We start from the raw sequence: 24,118 nt of genomic DNA on the forward strand, positions 1-24,118 counted from the left end.
GTTTGTGAGGCTCAAGTCGGACGGCGGTAAGACAGAAGACTTCTGAGAAGCTATCGGAGGTCACATCAACGGTCGACCATCACCCCTCGGCACCATCCCACCGAAACCGACGAGGGCGGTGCGCACATGGTCTTTACCCCGGTCATCGTGACTTTTTTCAGTCGAGATCCATGGACAGGTAGCAACGAACAAGCTGAAGCTCCACTTTTAGCGCTGACCCGACCACACCAATTGGTACTGGACGCTCGTCTTTCATGTAAAAAAAAAAAACTATGTATGGGTCACGCACGAGTCCTTGACCCTGACGATATGAAACTCGAGGTTTTGCGGATTCGCTCGACCATCTGCCGAAGAGTCGTGAGACCACGTGGCACGGCTGCCGCAGCACCTTGGAGCGCCACGTTTTCACCCCTCACGAGCCTGGAGGCTGCTTCAGTCGTGACACGGCGTGAACCAGAGACAAAGGCGGAGCGGCGGAAAGCCCGCACGAGTCCGCCCCGCCCCGCCCCCGCCGCCGCCGGGCGGTCACTGCACCGTGCGTGTCGATCGGCCGATGTCGCCGGTAGCGTCGCCGGCGGCGGCGGCAGAGGCGTTTTTCTGCCACCACCGTCTGGCCTTGGGCGCGGGGGAGGGAGGGGAGGGGCTGGCGGAGCTTTGTGTACCGACCGGGCACCGTCCTGGGGGGGGGGGGGGGGGTAACGAGCTGCGTCCACGAACCCTTCAAGGCCGGTACCGGGCCGGCGGGGTCTCACGGGCAGGATTCACGGTCCGTGGTCGCCGGGAATGTGAGAACGGCGCGGACGGAGACGGCTCTTCCCATGGTACGGCGAACTTTAATCGATGTCTCTGAAGGATTTCTACGCCCGGATGTCAAATAGTCGAGACTGAGCCGGTGAGCCCCTGATCTTGAACTTAATTATAAGAACGTGTTACAGGTCAGTTTCTTTCAAACAGGGATGACCAGCCAAACGTAGACATGCTCGAGTCCTTGAGCTAATGAGCTTGTAACGCATTATGCCCCTGGTTACTGTATTTTGTAAACTGCAATTCATTCCTGGACTTGCATGAGTTATGAATGCGGTAAGTGCTCGCATGTTATTAGCAGTAATCAGGGTGTTAAGTTATCCGCGTCACGAGACGCGCTGTGAGTGCCGAGTTTCCTCCGCCGGTAGCCGGTAATCCGGGAGGGTGACCACTGACCAGTTGACCACTCACCACTGACCAGTTGACCACCAGTACCACAGGGTCAGCTGGAATGGACGGAATTGCAATTGCAATCGCAATTGATCAAACGCCATGAGAGACGGTTCGAAGACAGCCGCGATAACGCTGTATACCTATGTAATCGGAGAAACAATAATGCAACCGTATCACAGTATTGGTGTGCCAAGAGAGGAAGCCCTTACCAATGCCTGACGTGGCTTGGCATCGTTTGTTCGAATGCTGCTCAAGAACCGGATGCGATTTGAGTAGCAAACCGTATTCGTAAACATCTGCATGCATTGGTAATTAAAGCTGCAGCCTGCACTGATTGATTCTGGCAAAGCTATAAAATGGAGGAGCCCGCAATATTCGACGTACCCACGACTTCTAGCCACCTGAGCTACCCGCGAGTCAGTCTCCCAAGTCCCAGGCTGTCCTCCCTCCCTCCAACCACCGGGCCGAGATTCTCACGGAGGAGGCGGTGGAGGCGGGGAGGGTCAGCGGCCTCTGGACGGGCCGCGCTGCACGACCGAACGACCGGAGACCGCCGTCGAGACACGGGACGTGCCGCTTACAGGACAGGGACAGCACGGGAGCCGCTGCCGGGACAGGACAGGGAAGTTGCCACGGTACTTTTATACACCGGAGGGGTAGGTCAGGGACGGAGACCGGTGGGTAAGTTCTTTAGGACAACAGGTGATCTCAGAAGATATTCAGACACAGGTGAGTTGTTAGTACTTACCGCCGGCCCCTCATGTTCCATTCGCGGGTTGTGCCTCTCGCCGGTCCGGTTAGGTTCCTGTCACGCACACAGACACACTGGCACTCTCACAGCCTCCGCGTTGTCCACTGTGGCGGCACCACCCGCGCACCGTGCACCTCCGCCGCGTCTGACCGTCCACCCTCTTCCGCTGTCCGCCGCCGCCGCCCCGCAGCCGCCCTGTTTGCTGCACACGGACCGGCATCAGCGCCGCCGCCGCCGCCGCCGTCTCTACGGCTCCCGCAGCGGTAGAACGGCGCACCGTCCGTCCGAGGGCTCCCATTGGCCGCCGGCAGACAGTAGGGCGGTAGAGTGGCCGCGCCGGTGCACAGTGCGGGTCAACCACCGCGCCGGCAGCCAATGGGCGCAGCGGCCGGCTGTGACGTCACCTCACCTGTTGACGGTTTCCCAGGCTGCTGGGCTCGGCTCGGCGGCGGCGGCGAATGTCGCGAGTGGCCGAGAGGGGAGTGTGTGCCACCGCTGCGCTCCACTCCACTCGACAGGTGAGTTTGTAGCGGCTCAACTCTGTCCTAGTGGACAACTTTCGACGACTAGTGACAGGTAAGTCTCGTCCATCTCATTTCTGTGTGTTTAAAATATAGGATTTTGCGATTGTTTCGATGGTACTGAACGTCGAGCGATGCGCTGGTGCGTCCGGTGCCACTGCCGGCCTCGGTCGGGGCAGCGGCGCGGAACGGTGCCTTGTCTCTCCCATGTTGGCGAGAGCGGCCGCTGGATTTGCGCCGCGAGCCGCCCGGGCTCACAACGTGCACGTAACGTCGGCGTAACGGGATGCGTCTCCAGTGTGGTGTTCACTGTTCATTGTTGGTGATGGCCGTCGATAGTTGCGCCGCGGTCAGTGACTGGAAACAGGTGCTGACGACCGGTGTCAGCGGTCGGACAAAACGAGTCGACTCCCAAAAATAACCGGCGTGATTGTGTGCGCTGGGGCACCGTAACCTGTTCACATCAACGTTCTCTGGCTTTAGAAGAGCGAGCTAATGTCTTTGGAAGTCACGTTTCAACAATCATATACCTAATGAAATAAGTGCTATATAATGAATCATATAATGAAATCTTCAACGCAGAGTTGGATTAGGGCGAACGTTGTCTTGTTTGTCTTAATGTGGAAAAACGCACGCAAACTCGTATGCATACTACTACGCAATACGCATGTAGGTATGCTATCAGTTACACATCACATATCAGGTACACTTTTTACTATGCATCTAATCAAAATAGCATACAGGAGAGAATAAAACATGTCCGAAGGGATGCCTGCTCGTTGGGAACTGCAACGGATCACTAGAAAACATCCCTCGTCTTGAAACAGTGAAGACTGCATCACAACACAGGGCAGTATCACCGATAATCTTGGAGACTACACTGCCGCACAAGAAAATAACATCTTGCCCGTTCCAGCAACGCGGCTCGAGCGCCCCACTGTTGTCACCCAAATTCTGCTCCAGCTGGGTGCTGGTGTCGGCTTCTAGATCAAATGTCAGTTCAGTTACCACTACTAGCGGCGAAGGTGGTCATGCGATATCTATAGGCCACTAACAAATGTCGTCCGTTTCAGGAACCATGCTGCCCAATCAGGAATACATGCTCCAGCTAGCTGGAGTGTTCCATACAGGGCAGGTATGTGCGAGTCTTTGCGTGTGTGATGAACGGACTGACTGGGCCTGGAACTATACCTCAGCATCGAGTATGAGTGTTTTCAGGCGTCCAATCGTTTAATCGAGACCGTTCAAATGCTGAAAGCCATCTTCAATCGATCGATTACATGCCAATGTGACACGCATAATTCACCGATCGCAATTATGCGTACTAGACCTCTACCAATGACCTGCCCGTGTCCTGACAATGACCTAACGTGACCTGCCCTTGACCTACTCTTGACCTTTGTGTGACCTCAGGTGGAGTCGGGGACGTGTTTCCAGCAGCTGCTCGGCTCCGTCCCCACAGGGGTTATCCTGAAGGATGTGTCTCTCGAGGTGCACGGCGGAGAGGTCATGGCCATCCTCGGATCCAAAGGTCAGTCCCCACAGGGGTTATCCTGAAGGGTGTGTCTCTCGAGGTGCACGGCGGAGAGGTCATGGCCATCCTGGGATCCAAAGTCAGTCCCCACAGGAGTTATCCTGAAGGATGTGTCTCTCGAGGTGCACGGCGGAGAGGTCATGGCCATCCTCGGATCCAAAGGTCAGTCCCCACAGGAGTTATCCTGAAGGATGTGTCTCTCGAGGTGCACGGCGGAGAGGTCATGGCCATCCTCGGATCCAAAGGTCAGACATGAATGCTGTCAGCGAGGGAAATGTCTGAATATTGCATTGTATTGTAGTGTATTTACATTTAAGAGTGGTCCACATTCAAAATGCGTGGCGATTAGGTACTGCTCAGAATCCGTATCCGCGGTTGCTAATCATAACATATAATTCATTAATTATATGTTATGTTACATAATTCAGTAATTCATAACATTTGCACATTCACTCACATCAAAACACGGTCAAATCAAAACAAAACAAAACAAAACAAAAGAATGTTCGTATGCTGCGGCATCATGTTTTGACACGTCTGGTGTGCATTTATCGTGTTGATTCAAGTGCTTTTTATGCCTTTTTTGCTACTAGGGCCTCAAATCAGATCCGTTAGGGCAATGCATTTTATATTTTGAACGTTCTTCTTAGTGTCGGCTAGGATCTAATCGGACCGTCTGTCTTTCCATTTCCAGGCAGCGGCAAGCGCGCCCTGCTGGAGGTGATCTCGCGGCGCGCCCAGGGCCGGAACAGAGGTCAGATCCAGCTGAACAACGTGCCCATGTCACAGCAGCTGTTCCAGGAGCACTGCGGCTACGTGACGCAAAAGGCCGACCTGATCCCGGGCCTGACGGTGCGACAGACGCTGCAGTACGCCGCCAACATGACCATCTCCATGCAGGTGGGCAGGGTGGTGGCATAGAGGACGGAGTGCTGTGGGTCCGACGGTGTCACAACATGTTACTGTGTCACTTGGACTGATTTGACATCGCAGATGCCTGAAGGTAGACGATTTATTTGACATCGCGCTGGCTTAAATGAAGAGCTTTACTTTCTTTCCTTCACAGTCTACACTGTAAAAAGGCTTCAAAATTCCGACCGCTTGGTCAAAATTTGGAATATGCTAGCAAGTCGCATGCCCTGTTTCACAAAAATACTCATAGCAATGCATATCAGCATCCGAAACAGCTACAGACATGTAAATGAAAAATTCTGGAGGTCCGCTCGTGCTCTAGCATCTGTTTCTGGCCACCATCAGATCTCCGGCGGCGTGAAGGCGGCCAGGGTGAAGCAGGTGCTGGCCGACATGGCGCTCAACAACGTCAGCAACCGCGGCGTCGAGGACCTGACGCCCTCCGAGTACAAGCGACTCGTCATCGGCGTCCAGCTGATGCGCGACCCAGGTTAGTGCCTGAGGATATACCGTTAGGTTAGTGTGTGAGGATTCCCTTAGGGTTAGCTTCATTTTGAAGGGTGTACCTAGGGAAAAGATTCAACTTTAACGTGTAATTTTTGTTAAGTGAGGGAGCTGCTCATGCATTTAGCGATTCTTTCTTTGGTCCGTGCATTCCTTTGTTCGTTCGTTCATTCATTTATTAATTCGTTTGTTGGTACGCTCGTCCGAACGTTCAAATCGAAGCAGTTTGTGTCATGGTGTTTGAATCGTGGATTACGTGTGATATATTCTATTCACCTTTCAGGACCACCACCCTTCTATCTTTTGCTATTAATGACCACATTGATAACTATGTTTAACACAGTGTGTTACCCGTCCCGTGTTCGACCAGTGTGTCTGCTGCTGGATGAGCCCACCTGGGACCTGGACCCGCTCAACACCTACTTCATCATCTCGATTCTCTCCAACCACGCCAAGAAGTACAACCGGATCGTGGTGCTGACCATGGAGAAGCCGCGCTCGGACATCTTCCCCTTCCTGGACCGCGTCACCTACCTCTGCCTGGGCGACGTCGTCTACACGGGTAGCACGCGCATGATGCTGGACTATTTCCGCGTGATCGGCTTCCCGTGTCCCGAGCTGGAGAACCCGCTCATGTACTACCGTGAGTGAGAGGCGACGCACACCGGTGACGGAGCCGGGTCTGTGATGGTCACGAGTGTTATCACCTTATCTTATTCGTAATATAGCTAACAGTGAGCGCCGTAATAATTCACAGATTTCCACTCCTTGTCGTGAGTCGTGACTAAAAAACTCTTCAGCTGATAGTGACACCCTAAGAGCTTGCATCAAATGCGTGCAGTAGGTGATGCAGGTGCTGACAGACATGGCGCTCAACAGTGTCAGCAACCGCTGCTCCACGGTCACAACTTTCTGGCATACCGGCCAGCGCACTGTCTATTTGACGCCTATTGTTTGACCTGTCTCTTTAACCCGTGGACCGTCATTTCAGAGGATTATTCATCTAGTCTGACCCGGTCTGACCCAGCCCGCCCCTCTCGGCACTCGGCAGTGTCTAGTCTGACCCGGTCTGACCCAGCCCGCCCCTCTCGGCAATGTCTAGTCTGACCCGGTCTGACCCAGCCCGCCCCTCTCGGCAGTGTCTAGTCTGACCCGGTCTAACCCAGCCCGCCCCTCTCGGCAGTGTGTCTCTCCACGGTCGACCGTCGCTCCCGGGAGCGGTTCATCGAGTCCAACAACCAGATCGCAGCGTTGGTGGAGCGGTTCCGAGCCGAGGGCGCCCCCTATCGGAAGCACGCGCCGCCCGACATCGAGCCGGACACGATGCAGCTGAAGGTGCCGCTGTCGGCGTACGGACGGGCCCCGCTGCCGGCCGTCATGTGGAGTCTCATCTGGTGAGAACCGAGACAGTGAGACATCAGGGGGAACTGAGACATAGCCGAGACAGTGAGACGTCAGTGGGAACTGAGGCAGGGACGGTCGGTGGGACACGGACGGTTGACGGGAGATCGAGACACAGACTGAACGGCTGGTGGTTATGGCTGGTGTTCACTTTTTGCTATAGGGTAGTTGCGATGGCTGTTCTTTTTATACTGGGAATTTCACCTGACAACGCCAAAGTAAGTTATTCATTTACTCACTAATTGACTAAGTGTAGCACCAAAATAATTGGTAGCAGCTTGGTTTGGTTGTCAGAAGTTCTTTGTTTTCAGACGGTTTATTACACGCTGAACTGGCAGGAGCATGGGTTTCTTGGACTGCTAACCCGTTCTATTGTTTTCAGGAGAACGTGCGACTCCATCTTTAACTTCCGGCGGAGCGGTTTGAAGCTGCTCGGCCTCAAACTGTTCCTGCTGCCCATGTTCTTCTTCGTCCTGTGGAATTTCTACTTCCCACTTCAGGTGCGTGCCCTGCGGTGTTCACTTTCCTCTGCGCTCATTGTGGCTGGAAAGATAAATGAACTGGCCATCGGTAGACGATGCTAGATGCGCGTAACCATTCATTCCCAGTCATCTTCAGGGAATCAGATCGGTAAAAATGTGCTAATTTTATCGTAATTTACACCGTAATGCATTGTAATGCACAGCATACATGATCATGGGATAAGTGAACATGGGTTGTAGAGGCACTGGTGGCTTCAGCACCGGCTAGTACTCTAACCCCCTCTTCACATCTGATCGCTGTTCTCACGGCACCCGTGTGTCCCCCTACCCTGCAGGCCACGCAGCAGTCTCTGGTCACCCGGACGGGACTCATCTTCAACTGTCTGGCCGGCGTCTCTCTGCTCTCTATCGTCATCACGGCGTCCACGTGTGAGTCACCCGCTCACCGGTGCGCCCTCCAGACGAAGGGGGTGTATCAGTGGTACCGGTAGATTTATCGCGTTCGGACATTGATTGATCTGAAATTTATGACATTGATATGATAATTTTGCAACGAATGCATTGCGTCAGAATATTACGTTATATATTTGTGAAGAATCATTAGTCTACGTGTGTTTCAAAACTGAGCAATTCTATTCTCTTCTAAGCTTGTTTCAGTTCGTTGAAAAGACCGACCGAATGCCATCTTCATGCTCCCGTAGTCCGGCTGGTGCGATATGACCCGACCTGACCTCTCCCCCCGCTCCCGTCTGCCCCAGTCGGCGTGTTTCGGACGCGCTACTACCAGGAGTCCCGGGAGGGCATCTACGGCGGCGCCACGTTCGTCTTCTGCCAGACTCTGAGCTCCCTGCCGCTCTCCGCGCTCTCCGTCTGCGCCGCAGCCTCCATCATATTCTGGTCAGTGCGGGAAGTTAATACGTTTTAACTCATTTTCTTGGTAAACTTAGCGGAAAGATTACGTAATCAACCGATGGCAATCGTTCAGACAATTGTGTGTTTTGTTTCCAAGATAAGTACGTGTGAAGCTGGAATGCCATGTAGCTTGTTCTGTATTTATGGTGCCGTTATCTCCTCCGCTCTGATTGGTCGGCGCCCCTCGCCTCCCTCTGCCTGGGGGTCGCCTGCTCGCCCATCTGAGGCTGGGCGAGCGCTCAGTTTAACCCCTCCCGTCCCCCTCTGGCAGGGGCCTGGGGCTGGGCGAGCACTCAGTTTTACCCCTCCCGCTCCCCTCTGGCAGGGGTCTGGGGCTGGGCGAGCACTGCGTCAACTGCGCGGCGCCCGGCTACAGCACCACTGATCAGCTGTGGCAGTGGTTCCTCTTCTTCACCGTCCTCTGGGCCTGCTACGCGTTCGTCGAGCACCAGACCATGCTGCTGCTGCTCTTCTGTCGCTCCTCCTTCTCGGCCGGCATCGCCAGCTTCTACTGCACCGTCACCTACCTGCTCGTCGGCAGCAGCACGCTCAAGTGAGACCGAACGGCCGAATGGAATGGAGGGGTTGCTGGTTCTTATTTGTTTGTTTTGTTGGGTTAGGCCCTTTCGGTCCAATGAGACCATTTCAGAGCCGGGAGGATGATAGGATATAGGGGGAGACATTGGTCTGGGCAGGCACCCTAGTGAGGCACCGGGGCTGAGCCCGTCCAGAGGACAGGCCGCTCAGCCCCAAGGTACTCACTGCACCCGGCTACGGGGTGCGCTCCCTCGGGAGCAGGCCGCATGAGATAAAGTTGCCTGTCCAGCCCGGAGAGGGTTGCGGCGTGGAGGAGAAGGAGTTCAGTATCCTGAGGATAGAAGCAGGTAACGGTGTGCTGGTTCTTAGCTGCTGTGTGGTTTAAAGGCAGCATCATCTACGATTCGGCTTTACGGTTATATGCTAAATATGCCTATCTCTTTCTATACGAATGCATAGGGTATTCACTGTGAGAAATGGTGATTTAAAGTTTCTTATATCCCATTACTATCAGTATTTCATTGTAATTAATTTCAGTATTCAATTGTAAAACGTCGGTGAGTTTGATTGAACAAATTGCGGTTGAAACCGAGTATGTCACGTCCAATGACTAGCGACCTCTATAGTCAGCATACCAACGACCATACTACGAGCAGGATAAGGCGCATACTGAAAAGCCGGTCGGCCGCCTGTACGAATGCATTATGTTACGGCTCTCCTGACTAATCCACCCCGTTCTCAGGACGCTGGTGGGCCTGCCCAAGTGGCTGTACTACGTCAGTTACGTCGTCATCTTCCGCTACGCCAGCGCGTTCCTGCACGAGCAGATGTTCCGCGACAAGGAGTACCTGGTGAACCTGCCGTCTCGTAACGAAACAGCGCAGATCAAGTGCATCAGCAACAACGCCCAATACGGCTGCAGGTGCGTGCGCTGGCACGAGTGGCTGGGACCGGTGGCTGGGAGTGGTGGCTGGAACCGGTGATAGGGACTATTCGCTGGGATTAGTAACTGTTGGAAGGGATGAAGTAGACGACCTGAGTACTGCACAGGTGGAACGATTGAAGTTCAGCTGTTACTTTGCTACACAACTTCAGCTGCTCCATCGATAAAAAAGTGCTCCAGCCTACTCCTCGCCGCTGCTTCCATCGTCACCTATTCGCTAGTTTGTCATTTATTGCATTTTAAAGCACTGGCAAATATTATACGCTACGCCGCTGCTCGGTTACGACAGCGGTGATTTGTTGTTCACCTCACTTCATTTTATGTCGTCAGGTATTTGAACGGCACACACTACCTCCAAGAGCGGTACAGCCTGGGCAACATCAAGAACCCGGTGGACGACCTGCACCTCTACTGGAACTTTGCCTGGACGTTCGCGTTCGTCGCCGGCCTGATCCTGTTGAACGTGCTCGCCTACAGCATGCCGCTGCCCAACTTCATCAAGAGCAAGTTCCGAGAGTAGTGGAAGCAGCTCCGGGTAGATGGCAGACACGCACCGGGAGGTACGTGGGTGTGTCTTTATGCTGTTCGAATGTGGGTGTATGTGTTTGTGTGTGCGTGCATGTGTGGGTCCGTTTCGTGCTTGTTTTAAGCTTCTTTGTTGGTTTGATTTTTATACTGTTCATGGATGTGAGATGAGAAGTTCCATGAATGATTCATCGCTCTTTAAAGTTGCTTGCTCTAGTTCAAAGTCATTTTTAGGACATTTGCGTCGCCTTCAAAATATTTTGTCACAAATCTTGCTTCTCTGTTAAGCTGGCTGCGATAAGTTAAGTTTAAGCCAAAAAGTTATAGCCTTTTTAGTTATTGGTAGCTATAAAAGTGGTTTGCAATTTTTATCTGTTTGGTTCCAGTTGAGGAAAAACTCGTCGGTAATAGGCTCACTAAGCACGGACATACGTTGTGATATGCGTAAATGCAACATACCACACATGGGTCACCAAATATCGCGCATCGCTGCAGCATGCATGATTGTGTATGTTCACTTACAAATCGTGTTATATTTCCCTCGCACTCAAACATGTTCGTTTCTTACCACATATGACTATTTATTTTGTAAATGAATAAATTATATCAATTTTGCATTTCTGTTCGAGCCGTGTTTACGCAATTGCCTTTCTACTTTTGATGGAAACCCTTTTTCGACTGGTCATCACTCTCCCGATATATGGCTATAAAATCGTTGAATTGGAAACGAATGCTTATGAATAGTGCATGGTTACATAGAACCAATAAGATGCCACCAAACATATGAATGATCTCATTCATCCATCACGATTGGTTACAAATACGTAAATCACAAAATTGCTCTTATTAGCATAATTGCAAGTTCATTCATTGCACTTAATCAACGCCGGTCGACAAATAGATATGTATCCTATAGGTATGTATATAACACCGGAGCCGGAACAGCTGACCTTTTCTATTGAACAGGCGAAATAAAAACCTAGTATGAGGTGACCAAAACCTTGGGTTCTAAAACCAGAAAAGTCAATGTTTTCAAATTCGTCTCTTTTTACGTTAAAACGTCATCATTTCAATAAGGAGTTTCTGACTCCTTTTGTTTGAGTTTGAGCCAAACCGTATTTCATTTAAGATACAACGCACATTCGGATGGTTATAGACATTTTCCCGATGGGTCACGCGCCATTCGTTCCTAAATCAGATGTGAGGCACTATGGACTGCAGGTGACCAGACCAACCTCTTACGGCCACCACTCGTTAGGCACTTCTTCACCTACCCAATCCCGATAGTGCCCGTACCTCCCGTGGGTACCCACGAGACATCAGGCAACTTAACTTTCTTATCCATAATAAACAGAGATAGACATAGCTAACAATCCAACATCAGTGTGGCATTTAAAGCTGTCGAAGTATGTAGATAAAAGTGTCTAAAACATACATGGTTATAGGGTATCTCTGACAGTGGGTATACAGATATGTATGCATGGTAGTCGATAGTCATCACGTTTTCCGAAGCCCGCTGGTCAGCTGCGGCTTGATCAGACGTGGGAGGACTTCCTGTTTCCGCCGTCATCATCACCATCCAGCTGAATGACGTTCTTACCGGGTCGTACAATGTCAACCTCGGTTCCAGTTCTGAAAAAAAACAACAGTCTGCAGTTAGTGCTCTGTTGTTTCAAATAAAACTGAAAGGTACCTACTGAAAAGGCTTGGTATGAAGGCAAAACGGTGCTAAAGCTTTTCTCAAAATCTTTTTTCTCAGACACAAGTAATGTGTCGATTCCACCTCCCTCAGCGGTGAATCGACACATTGCCTGTGTCTGTCCTCAGGCCAGTGTCTCGTTCCCGGTGCCCTCCCTCGTGGTGTACTCACCCATCCTCGTTCATGACGAACTTTTTCGGCGTGGCCGCCGCGCCGAGCGGCTTGACGAGCCGGTCGACGCGCGGCAGCTCGATGCCGCTCGCCTGCGGCTGATCCTCCTTCAGCGTCCTGTTGAGCTCGTTCAGCAGTCTGAGCTGCTCCGTCAGCTCGGCAGAGGCCGGCTCTGACGGCAGCACCGGAGCCGCAGCCACGGGAGCCGGGGCCGGGGTCGGGGTCGGGACCGGAGCGCGGGCCGGGGCCGGAGCGGCCGCAGCCGGAGCCGGAGTCGGGGCCGCAGCTGGTGCCGCGGTCGAAGCGATGAGCGCCTGTTTCAGTGAGGAGTCTCCGCCGCCAGCCTCGTCGTCGCCCTCAAACGCCGGGTTGGTGTACGAGGGCGGGGGCGCCGGCTTGGGGGCCTTCAGCGCCGACTTGAGCGGCCGCTTGGGCAGGTAGTGGTGTCGGTCGGCGCCGTGCACCTCCGGGTCGAACTCTTTGAGCGTGTCCTCCCCAGCGAACGCCTGCTTCACCCGCTGGCGGCCGGAGGGGAGGAGGGGGGGGGGGGGGGGTCAGTCGGGGGCCAGGGTCGAACAGTAGCGTCCGCTCGGATTGCACGGCAGAGGCCAGCGATCCGGTCTGCATTGTTTGATATTCTACTCCGAACCATAGTTAAAAAGCATGGACTTCAACGAAAGTATATATGTAGTTACTGTATATCCCGGCAGAAAAATAAAGGTACTATGATGGACGGGAAATAAATATTCAGCACTTACGTCTTCTTCAAACGGCCTGATTTCCTGATCTATGCCATATTTGTGGTCGTCGATGTCTTCCATTTCGGGAATGCTGCCTTCATCGTCCATGTCCGTTCTGGAACAGCGCGAATCCCTGTCAGGCTAAATCGGCATTTTCAGTGTGAATATCAATGCTCGAATTCTTAGGCACGTGGATGTATGTATAGACTTCAAACATTTTTGTTTTTTGTACCGCTGAGCTATGATTCATAAGCATTTTTGTTTATTTCGTCGGTATTACGGACACATTATGTTATAGATGACAGTTTTACTCATTTTATAAGAAAATGTAGAGCTCGGTATTACATTATCTGTTCAGCGGTTGTTTCGGTACCTACTCTGCGCGCGGGGACCAGGGCCACCCTCACCTGGCGTGCGCCGGTCGGGAGCTCATCCACATCACCACCATAAACACCAGCAGCGCCAGTGGCACCAGCGCGATGGTGATGGCCCACCACAGCGTCTTGTTGACCTCGGTCAGCGTCAGAGAAAACTGCCAGAGAACAGAGAACGATTGACATTGACGTCAGAGGAAACCGTTTTCCGCAGAGAGACAACGGTTGAAAGGGCGGCACAGTCTCGGTTACTGCCTACTGACGATCGATCGAACAATAGCATCAACTTCTGCCGACACTGGTTTTGGACCAGAGGCCTCTTGCACCAAAATCCTCTTGCACCAATGCTTGGATTATTTTGCATCGTATACCCAATTTAAGACTCAAATGTGACAATTTGCGTGTAAAATTTACCAAGCACCTGTAAGATTATGTATTGGGCTGTGGCAAACAAATTTACCGCCGTTAGATTAGCTTATTCTGAAACTGGTCTTTCGATTTTACCTAGCTAGGTAGTTTGGTGCAAGAGGCCTCAGGACAGGTTTGCTGTGAGGCAGTATCATACAATCCCATCATCTGACCTGTCCCGCGGTACGCCTGTTCCACGGACTGCTCCTTTGCGCCACTCACCTGGTAGCCCAGGTCCTTGTTGATGCCGGCGCCGTTCTCGAAGACGATGCCGTACAGCTGCGGCTCCAGGAAGGCCCACTGTCCGTCGGTGGCCAGCAGCTCGATGAACCACGTCACCCGGACGCAGTTGGGGTCGGTGACCACCCAGCCGGAGGTGTAGTCGCACATCATCCACGCGCTGAACTGGACGTCGTCCGACCTGTGCGGGCGGGGAGGGAGGGGGGGGGGCAGGTGTCAGGCACAGGTGTCAGTGTACGCGTACTTCAACAGGTCAGCAAGTCTGTTTAACTTAAATTCTACATACTTAACCGATAGATACATTATGTATCGAAATGAACAGATGCTTTCGCCTGCTTTTTTAACTCGCTGTGCGATCAATAGTGCCGCACTGCAGTAGGGCCTGAGATTCATACCTGACATCTCGCCAGGCTGGCACGTTGTGGTCGCCTTTGTAGACGTTGGCCCAGAGCGCCAGCGTCTCCCGCAGGTGAGCTGTGGCTGTGTCGTTGGGGTCCACGAAGCGGCCCGGCTCCGTGCCGGTGATGTAGCAGTCCAGCTGGAAGTCCTGGTTACTCGGCGTCGGCGGGTGGTTGCGGTCCGTCGTGGTCGGCGCCATGGTCGTCGTGCCGATGACCTCTGCAGGACGGCGAGACGGCAGAGAGACGATAGAACGGACCATACAAAACGGGCCTCTAGTGTATACGTCTTTTTTAGCACTTTTGTACAGTTTCCTCTTTGTGACTTTGAATTGCCTTACATGATAATTCGTTAACTCGTAATGTTAACACAAATTTGTTACGAGCTTAATCTGGGATGACCTAGCGTTATTTACTTTATTTTGGCCGTGTAGATGACTTCGAACGGGCTCCGGGGTGATCTACCACTTCTACTCACTCATACCTTGTAGCTCTGTATACAAAAGCCGTTTTCACGACGGCCATTTGGTACACATTTGGTGCACATTTGGTGCAGATTAGGTGCATATTTGGTCAAATGAGGTTCAGTGTATCTCTTAGTAGCTATCAGCTAGGGTTGCGCTAATTGCGTATATGCCGGCTTTGTCATATTATCAGAGAGTATCATCGATTAACCTTCGCCCCAGTGGGGGGGGGGGGGCATATGTTACCACCCTGTCGCGGTTCTTTCGTATAAATAAAAAACCGCGGCGCGTAGCACCGCGCCGCTTGGGGTAGCTTTTGGTACATCAATTTTGGACAATGTGTGAAATTTTCGACCCCAGGTCATATCAGGTCAGGTCACCAGGTCAAGTTAACTGACCAAGCCTAAAAACGTTTGCATTCATGTCCAGCCTGCAGTGTTTGTCATAGAGGTTTTAAACTTGGTGGATTACATGATGTTATGGGTGCCTACAATTTGTATATCTCGGATTTTTTTATATGCGTGACCTAAGGTCAGGTCGGTGGCGTGACCTTTCCATTATAAATCAATGGAGAAAAACGAAAATGCCGCTAGATCCGTGTGTACGCATAGGAACAGTCCAAATATTTCAGGATAACAATGATTTGGACCACCCGTGACGACCAAGGTGTCTTTTTTGCTGATAGCCTCTTGAAAGGTCATCCGAGGTCATTTGAGGCTACAAACAGTTTTTTGCCAATAACTCTCGATTGGAAAAAGATAGAACGCTGGGGTTGGCCTCATTGTGTTTTTCTTGCCGAGACGCATCGACTGATATGCAACATGACCTTTTCCGGTCAGACCTTGACCTGAGGTCAAATTTTGAAGTTGACTTTTCAAGGTCAAATTATAGTTCATTCGACGCGTCTCGGCGAGAGGAACACGATTCTGGCATTAGAAATGACCTAGCTTTTTTAATCAAAAGTTATTGTCGAAAAACACTTTTCTGAAAAACAGCTATTTTTGGAGTTTTTGCCCTCTGGAGGCTAAACAGTTGACCTGAGGTCATTTTTTATGATGACCTTATCAAAAGAAAAGTTCAAAAGCTATCGATTGTTTTTCCCAGCGTTTTTTTAGCTATCATAGTTCCTGAGATAATGGCATGTTTTCTGAAAAATATAATGACAATTCGCAAATTTTGACCTTTGATGACCTCTGGTGACACCAATATTGCTCTAAGATGAAAAATGACCTAAATACTTTCAAACGCACGCATCAAGAGCTATCGACTGCTTTTTACCGCGTCTTTCTAGCCCTCTTAGTTTTTGAGTTAGAGGTGGGTGGTACCATATGCCCCTCCCCCCCCCCCCCACTAGGGCGAAGTTGGCGGAGACCACCACTGGGGCGCGGGTTAAAACACTGAAATAAATTCACAAAATGAAGATATTCGCTGTAAAAGAGATTAGGTGCAGATTTGGTCAAATTTGGTGCATTCGCCGGATAGCCCGTCGTGAAAACGGCTAGTGTCTACTCATTTCCGGCTGTGAAGCTCGGTCTACCGTTTCTACTCACTCTCGGCTGTGTAGCTGACTTTGAACGGAGTTCGAGGCGCCGCGTGGGACCGGGACAGCAGGTAGACGAACGCCTCGCCGGCCGGCACGTGGTAGTGTCGTGTGGAGAAGCTCCCGGTCAAGAGGTGGGCGACAGGCTCGGAGGCGTACGGGCCGTCACCTGGGTCAAATGGTCGAGGTCATCAACTGGGACACTCACACACACATTTGGGGAGACCAGCACCGACCCAGGGCTGCAAAAAAGCAAATTTTTTAAATGTATTTTGTTACGGCCCGTTTAAAAACTCGGCCCGTATTACCCCGCGTCGTGCTGGGGGAGGCGTTTTTACGGCGCGTAGTGAGAGTGACCTTAAAATGGCGCCAACTGTTTTTACATATTTTCCGCAAATGTTGTGAAAATTTCAGGCCCCGGTCATTCAAGGTCAGGTCACCAGTTTACGTCAAGTGACCTTAGTGACCTCAGTAAAAGTTTGAAGGCTCGCTGTAGCTACAGCGACTGAGCGATCACTTTGAAACTTTCAGTGATTGCTTAGGGTAACAGTACATATGTATACAATTTATATCACATATTTTTATATCTATGACCTAAGGTCAGGTCAATTTTGCGACTTCTCCATTAGGTAGGTATAAGCTTCAATGGGAGAAAATTGAAATGCGCCTCTTTTGGACGAATGTCGTTCTAAAACTTCTCAAACATAGGTTCACAAGTAAACATTACACATTGAACCAGAAAATTGTACTTGCGACCCCTCTGTGTGCCCTTGAGTTCATCTCAGGCCATGACAGGTCACCAGCAGTTTTTAAAATATAACTTAGATAGAGACGTGCTAGAGCGGTGAAAACACGTCAGATGTGTTCAGCTCGACGATTACAGATCGACTGATATGCAACATGACCCTTTCCGGTCAGGTCATGACCTTGACCTGAAGTCAATTTAAAAATGACCTTTCAAGGTCAAATCATAGTTCATTCAACGCGTCTTGACGAGAGGAACACGATGCTGGCAAAAGTAATGTCGTGGCTCTTCTGAGTCAAAAGTTATTACACACAAACATTTTTCGTGAAAAAGGGTTATTTTTAGGGTTTTTACCCTCTGGAGGCTAAACTGTTAATCTGAGGTCAAATCTGAGGGCACCTTGGCGAAAGAGCGTTAAAATAGCTATCGAATGCGCTTTTCTGCGGCGCTGTAGCTCTGTTGGTTCCCGAGTTAACCGTCGGGTGTTTCAAAATTGATGAAATCGACAAAATTTGACCTTTGATGACCTCTGGTGATCTGACATTTGACCTGACCTTGAAAATGACCTAAGTATTTCCGCCACTTTTGTGACGCTCTTTTGATTGCCACTTACCGCGTTGTCGCTACGTGACCTAGGAGCCGAGTTAGACGGGGGGGGGGCGTGAAAATGCCCCCCCCCCCGCCCCCTAGCACGACACGGAAAACTCAGGCCACCAGCACGGCGCGGGTTAAATTGACTCTCGACTGGGATTTTAAAAGTACCAGCTTTGGAGTCCGATCTCTTGACATCAGGCGTTTCACCTCTACTATCTCCCTTTATTTCACCCCATGCCCGAGCGATACCGTGAGGTCTGCAGCCCCGTAGCTGCCGGGACGGCTCCTCACCGGCGCCGATGATGAGCAGGTCGCCGGCCCCGGCGTCCAGATCCAGGTTCTGGACGGTGAAGTTGATGCTGCTGGCCGTCTCCAGCAGGTTCAGATGCCAGAGGTGCTCCGTGTTCACGGCGTAGTCGGCGCCGCCCGTCCAGTTAGCCTGATCGGGCGCCTCTATGGTCCCCGACATCTTGTCCGTGATCTCTTTATTCTCTTGGGCTGCAGATGACGATTGAAAAGGTGAGACATGCCGGTTAGCAGTTCAGTAGGCGTCAGACTGACACAGTACCTACCTACCAACCTTTCAGGTCTTAATCCTTATTAGATTAATCACCTTTGATCATACCTACCATCTTTCAATATTTTTCCGTTGTAACTACCCACAATATTCCTTTTCTCTTTGCCTCTGTTCTGATTTTCTTCTAGTATTCCCTACCCTCTACCACCCCTCAATTACTCCTTAGCTTCGCTCCTGCTCCTACAGATGTAGAGCCCCAGTTCAATTCATCATCCTCTCGTATCCCCGTCTCCTACTTCCTCCTGATGGGTAGCCCACTTTAACTGCAAGCTTCCAGCGTAATCTGGACCTAGCTGTTTTGGTCCTCTCCTAGTCGAACTCACTCTGATTGTAGGCCACCAGGGAGATCTGGATCTGGCTGGCGGGGTCCTCCTGCTGGTACTCCAGCACCAGTGAGGAGGAGGGCGCGGCCACCCAGGCCGTCGGCTGGGACTCGGTCAGCACGGCCAGCGTGCTGCCGTCCGGCTCCAGCACGGTCAGCGACTCGTCCACCGCCAGCCGAGAGGCCTGCTCCACGTGCAGTCGGAGCACGGCGTCCTCCGAGGAGGCGTTCAGCGTGATCGTCCACAGGCCGGGTGTCTTCAGCGGAACGGGTGCGGGAGAGACGGTCAAAATAAAGGTATGTGAGCCAGTGGCGCAGCCAGGATTTCATTTCGGGGGGGTCATCGCCTCCAAAGCGGGCCCCCTGGTGTGCGGGCCCCCCACCCATTTTTCAGAATCTCTCCGTATTTCATACACATTCTGCTGAGCGGGCCCCCTTTACCTGTACGATAACCCTGAGCGAGTTTGAATCAGAACATTTGGATAGAACAATAGCTCGGTAATCACTCGGTGTTCAATTTTTACGCAAATTGACCACGACAGAAATATGTTGCTATGACGTAAGAATTCGTATCTTTCGAGGCCGAATGTGCCCCTTCCGCAATATGCATAGCATATATGCAATCGGAACTGTTGCCTGCTTCTGTCGGACAATATTTAACTAGTCCCATGTGCCTGTTCTAAGTCATCTATTGGCTGCTGTAGTAGATTGTGCCTTTATTCTTCTTCATTACGTGAATTCGCTCACAAGAAGTTTTAACCCTCGCGGCACAGCACAGGGGGAAGGGTTTGATACAACCCCCCTAAAGTTTTTTTTTTCGCAAATAACTTGCGTAAAAAGCGACTGATCGCGACGTAACTTTCAGTACCCTCGCGTTGATCAATTTTACACGTACCCTAGAAATTTCATGACCCTGACCCAAATGACCTAAAGGTCAATTCAAGGTCAAATTCCGACCTAAAGGTCGGAAAGTAGGCCAAAGTTGGCCTACTTTCCGAGACCATGTTTGGCCAGAATCGTGGTTCGGCGTATGCCGGCTCGCATTAGCGGCGCGTTTGCAGTCCTTTCGTGGTTTCAAGCGTTCAAACATGTGATTTGATATGTTGCTCCCATGCATAAGGGTGGATGTCAATGTCACCTGAAGCCTGAAGGTCAGGTCAGGTCATTGGCCTATGAGGACCTCAGTACACTTTTTCAAGCTCTATGCATGTTTCTAGGCTAGTTTTTGTTTAGCTGAATTCGAATTTAGCAACCATTTGAAAATTTAAGTAGTTTTGGTGCCTTCGTAGCATGTGACGAAGCTGTCAGAGGCGGTTGACACGTATGTTCTACGAATACCCGTCACGATCCCTACTGGTTGACCTGACCTGAACTGACCTGACCCGACCTGGCCTAAATGCATCATCTGTGATCAAAACTAACATAATGTTCGTGATCAGCACCCCAAAAAGCCCTATAGCAGCCACAATTTACGACGTTCTAACAGGTCCCGATTTTCCCGACTTTTGGGTCATTGACCTGACCTGGAAGGTCAACCAATGACCTAACCTAGGACCTTTAAATTGGGGATCATCGGCTTCCTCTCGTCACGGGCAACACGCTCGTGTTTTCCGCGAAGCTCTACATCTCGATCATGGGCCATACGCGAGGGGGGTCGTAATTGTGCCGTCGAAGGACGCAAAATGGTCTGTGCCGGCGAGGGCTAACGCGCTCACATGAGACATGTATTGCCTTGGGCCGGGTTTGTTGTGGTGTGATGATGTGGTGACGTAGATTATGTATGTTACCGTGGTCCCGGCATGGTGTTACTTAGCGCGGGGTAGGTATAGGCTAGAGTGACCGTTGCACCCAGTGCGCTGAAGTTTGCGCAACCGATGGAACAAGGATGGGCAACGTGCCTGTGAGGGGTCTCAGCTCAATCGGGCCGGTGGTGAGGACATGGCACGTGCTCAAAAAGTGTACATTTGCGTCATAGACTTTACATGTATAAATCGGCTTGCAAAATCGGGCGAAAATAGCTAAATTTGCCCGACACGGGTCCGGTACCCGTGCAGTATCTCGGTAACCGTGGGTCCGATCAGCACGGGGAGCACAGTATCGTAAATGATAATCGAACGGGCTATCGAATGGTGTGCGGTGCAGGGATGGCACGTGCCACGCGCACCTGGTAACGCACTTATGCTTGAAAAAATTGACTTTTGGACGGATTTTGGACTTAATGCTATTTTCGGGTGACTGTCAGACGAAGCGGGTTCAAACAATGCCTGTTGTCAAGAGAAACGTACCGCCTCTCATGGGAAAATTGTGAAAAGCTAATTGATCAAAAACAAAGTGGAACAAATCGCTGAAGAAAATGGCATTTGTTCATGACTTACCTACTTAATTACACGGGTTTTGCTGCATAAACTGGTACGTTTGACAATTGAAAATGGCATAGTTGAAAAGAGCATTCAATTTTGTCCAATATCCATCCATCGCTTTTGCATGAAGAGCAACAATATTCTTAAAAATATAAGCGTTTCAAACCTCTACATAGTAATTCATCGATGGCCTCAATTTTTCAATAGGTAGCCTACGTCAACCTATGTTATAAAATATACTTCGCATGTTCTATATTAGAACGCATGGTTATCAGACACGAGCACCTCGATGCGATGGATATTTTTTCCCAAACCAAAATACTTACCCGTCAAAAGGCAATCGACTGAAATGGATACATAACCCATGGACACAAGACCAACCAAACGCCCACCGATCGAAAATACCCATTATTCGCGTTGCGGAGCAAGCCGGTCACCCTAGGGGGCCCCATTCACCCGAGGGCCCGGGCCCTATCCACACGGGTGCCCGAGCCCTATCCACACGGGGGCCCGGGCCACGTCCACCTGGTCTCCGGGCCCCATCCACCCGGGGATCCGGGCCCCATCCACCCAGGGGGCCCGGGCCCGTTCTCCTGGGGGCCCGGACCCGTTCTCCCGGGGCCCGGGCCCATCCATTGGAGGTCCGGGCCCCATCCACCGGGGGTCCCGGGCCCCATCCACCAGGGGCCCCGGACCCGTTCTCCCGGGGGCCCGGGCCCGTTCTCATCCGGGGGCCCGGACCCGTTCTCCCGGGGGTTCGGGCCCCGTCCACGGGGGCCCGGGTCCCATCCACCCAGGGGGCCCGGGCCCGTTCTCCCGGGGGCCCGGGCCCCATCCACCTGGAGCCCCAGGCCGACCCCTCACCCGTGGTGTCCCAGTAGGCATTTCTCGAAGCGGGCTCGTCCAATTAGATTAGGACCTCTCTCCTCTCTCTCTCTCTCTCTCTCTCTCTCTCTCTCTCTCTCTCTCTCTCTCTCTCTCTCTCTCTCTCTCTCTCTTTCTTTCTTTCTCTCTCGAGCGGGCCCCCGACAGAAATTTCGGGGGGGTCAGCTGACCCTCTGACCCCCCCCCCCTGGCTGCGCCACTGATGTGAGCCGAGGCATCAAATAGAGCGAATATGCATGTACACAGTGAAAACAAGTTCAAAAGTTAACTTATTTGTGAAGAACGTATGTCCTGGCGACGCAAAAGCAATGTGCTGTCAGACCTAATTCAGATTAAGCCAGTTAGTGGATGTGCTATCTTTCGATTGATCATCTTCCTTATCTAGTTATCAGCTATCTGCAATTATCTTCACTGAAGTGCAACATATGAGGTAAACACACCTCATAGGAGCAACCGTCAGCACTCACTATGCTATGCCGCCCGCGTGTTATGGCTGCTGCCAGGTGAGGATCCAACAGCGGTCTCTACCTCTAGACCACATACCTACCGGTAGACCACATACCACTGGTACCTGTCTGACTGTACGAGTACGTTGACCACCTGTAGGTTACCGCTAGACCACATACCGGGCACTGGTAGTCGGTTGACTGCAGGCTGACCACCTGTAGGTCGGGCAGCGTGCAGTTGACGACGCAGTCCTCTATGGAGACGCAGGGATCGACGGCTGCCTGTCCGACATCCTCGGGCTGCGTCTCGTCCACCACCTCGTCCTCACTGAGCTCCAGCAGCCTCGGCATCCAGTCGCCGGCCGAACCGGACGGCCGCGACCCGTCTGCAAATAGAGCCGACACTCCGCTACAGCACATATCTCTATGAGCCGCAGGAGGGACATTTTACCCTGAGCTTTACAGCTTCCGGCATTGTATGTGCCCATTTCATTTTTTTTTTTTGTAGTTAGTATGACGGTATGCATTCTGATAGGTGCGGTATGATGTGTTGTATATACATACCCGAGTAAGGATAGGTAGGTGAAATTCGGCAACAAATATGAATCAGTCAATAAATAAAATCTGTACACCAAGCTCTGCTAAAATCTGATCGTAATCGTGACATGGAAAAATAGAGCTCCAACTACGCCTTATGAAAACATATAGGCTAACGAACCATTAGAAGAAAACAGTGGAGTTACATACAAGCCGTGTGGCGTTATATTGATAAGCGGAAAGCACTGTGTAATGTGGCTTCCGAACACGTCCGACAAATCACGGGTTGGCACTGAATGTGCTAAGCATGAGTTGTTATTTCACGACTGCTCCAGCACAACCTCGCTACAGACGGCAGTGCTTCTCACCTGAAGAGACGGCCGACGATACGAGCAAGGCCACCAAAACCAGCGGCAGTCCTCGTCCGTTAGGTCCCATGGTGGTCTGCGCGGTCAGATCGGCAGCAGCAGCCGGGCGCGCCGGCCGGTCACCCTCCGACAGACGCCGGGGGCACAGCTGGGTGGTTCTGCTCCCTGACAGACGCTGGGGGCACAGCTGGGTGGTTCTACTCCCCGACAGCGGCGGAGGGGCGGCTGGCCGAGCGTCAGCCGACCGTCCCCGTCACGGCACCGGACCTCCCCGACCTGGCGACCCCGTGTCTCCGTGGGTCACCCACGAGCCCGGCACCATCCACTGACCACACGCCTGGATCCACTGACCCGCGGACCACTCACTGTCGGAGCCACCTTATCCAGCCAGTCACCTCTGAACGCGGCGTCACAGCGTCACAGACACTGCGCCGCCGCCGGGCTCCTCCGACTGACGTCAAGGCTCGCCACTAATCCGCCGATAGCTGAGACGTCGCCGATCGCCGCGCGTCGCCGTCCCATATCGCGCCGATAGGGACGATAGCCGCTATCTACATCCTACTGGGGACAGCCGGCGGCCGTGTGGGCTGAGCGGAGGCCGCCGCGACCGGGGCATTGCACCGAGCACCTGCCGTCTCGGAGACAGGGGACACTCGAGCAGATACGGTAGCGCATGTAGCCGCTATCGTGTGGCGATTATATCAGTGCATTAACAGGAGATCGCTGTTCCATCTTGTTTATCGAACGGAAGAGAACATGAATCATAAACACATTATGAATTAGAAGGGTGTTTTCACGACCCTTGCGCTGGACAAGCGAGATTGGTATTACTGTTGCGATTTCAAAATAGCTCGATTGATAAACATTCAAAATAGTTGGAAGTTTCTGAATGACATGCTTTTCATATATTAGATAAGACTTAACATGATCAGACTGAGCGGCAGTACCTAATCAAATGGCTCTAAAAATCATAGCAAGTGTCCAACATTCTCGATTGAGTAACATGTTTTGGTCAATTTTCTTCCCGTCAA

General features: G+C 51.8%; 3 protein-coding genes across 4 annotated transcripts in view; 1 reads left to right on the top strand and 2 right to left on the bottom strand.

The window, feature by feature from the left end:
• LOC122384468 (ATP-binding cassette sub-family G member 8-like) overlaps positions 1–2,160 on the bottom strand; it is a 26,068-nt gene extending 23,908 nt beyond the window's left edge. Inside the window, exon 1 of the mRNA XM_043371874.1 lies at positions 1,946–2,160. Coding sequence (XP_043227809.1) covers positions 1,946–1,959 — 14 coding nt within the window. The 5' untranslated portion in view covers positions 1,960–2,160. The remainder of the gene's footprint in view (positions 1–1,945) is intronic.
• Positions 1,798–10,845, top strand: LOC122384472 (ATP-binding cassette sub-family G member 5-like). Of its 2 annotated transcripts, XM_043371884.1 has the most exons (14): positions 1,798–1,832; positions 2,376–2,466; positions 3,543–3,604; positions 3,883–4,000; positions 4,698–4,903; positions 5,261–5,405; positions 5,790–6,062; positions 6,603–6,813; positions 7,203–7,320; positions 7,638–7,731; positions 8,061–8,199; positions 8,540–8,767; positions 9,494–9,673; positions 10,025–10,845. In XM_043371884.1, exons 3-14 carry the CDS (start codon positions 3,548–3,550, stop codon positions 10,212–10,214), a joined length of 1,959 nt encoding a protein of 652 aa, XP_043227819.1. In that variant the 5' UTR covers positions 1,798–1,832; positions 2,376–2,466; positions 3,543–3,547; the 3' UTR covers positions 10,215–10,845. The 2 variants fall into 2 exon arrangements, with proteins under 2 accessions (XP_043227819.1, XP_043227820.1); XM_043371885.1 differs by lacking the exons at positions 1,798–1,832; positions 2,376–2,466; positions 3,543–3,604; positions 3,883–4,000 and adding an exon at positions 4,173–4,248.
• LOC122384470 lies at positions 10,787–23,642 on the bottom strand. Its single transcript, XM_043371883.1, has 11 exons — positions 23,088–23,642; positions 22,363–22,568; positions 18,493–18,748; positions 17,884–18,090; positions 16,264–16,422; positions 14,247–14,469; positions 13,834–14,032; positions 13,237–13,361; positions 12,848–12,944; positions 12,090–12,607; positions 10,787–11,851 (listed from the first exon to the last, which is right to left on the bottom strand). Exons 1-11 carry the CDS (start codon positions 23,155–23,157, stop codon positions 11,755–11,757), a joined length of 2,157 nt encoding a protein of 718 aa, XP_043227818.1. The 5' UTR covers positions 23,158–23,642; the 3' UTR covers positions 10,787–11,754.
• Between the last annotated feature and the right edge of the window lie 476 nt (positions 23,643–24,118).

This window comes from Amphibalanus amphitrite, unplaced genomic scaffold (assembly GCF_019059575.1).
Source record: "Amphibalanus amphitrite isolate SeventyFive unplaced genomic scaffold, NRLGWU_Aamphi_draft 000191F_arrow, whole genome shotgun sequence".
Lineage (NCBI taxonomy): Eukaryota > Metazoa > Arthropoda > Thecostraca > Balanomorpha > Balanidae > Amphibalanus > Amphibalanus amphitrite.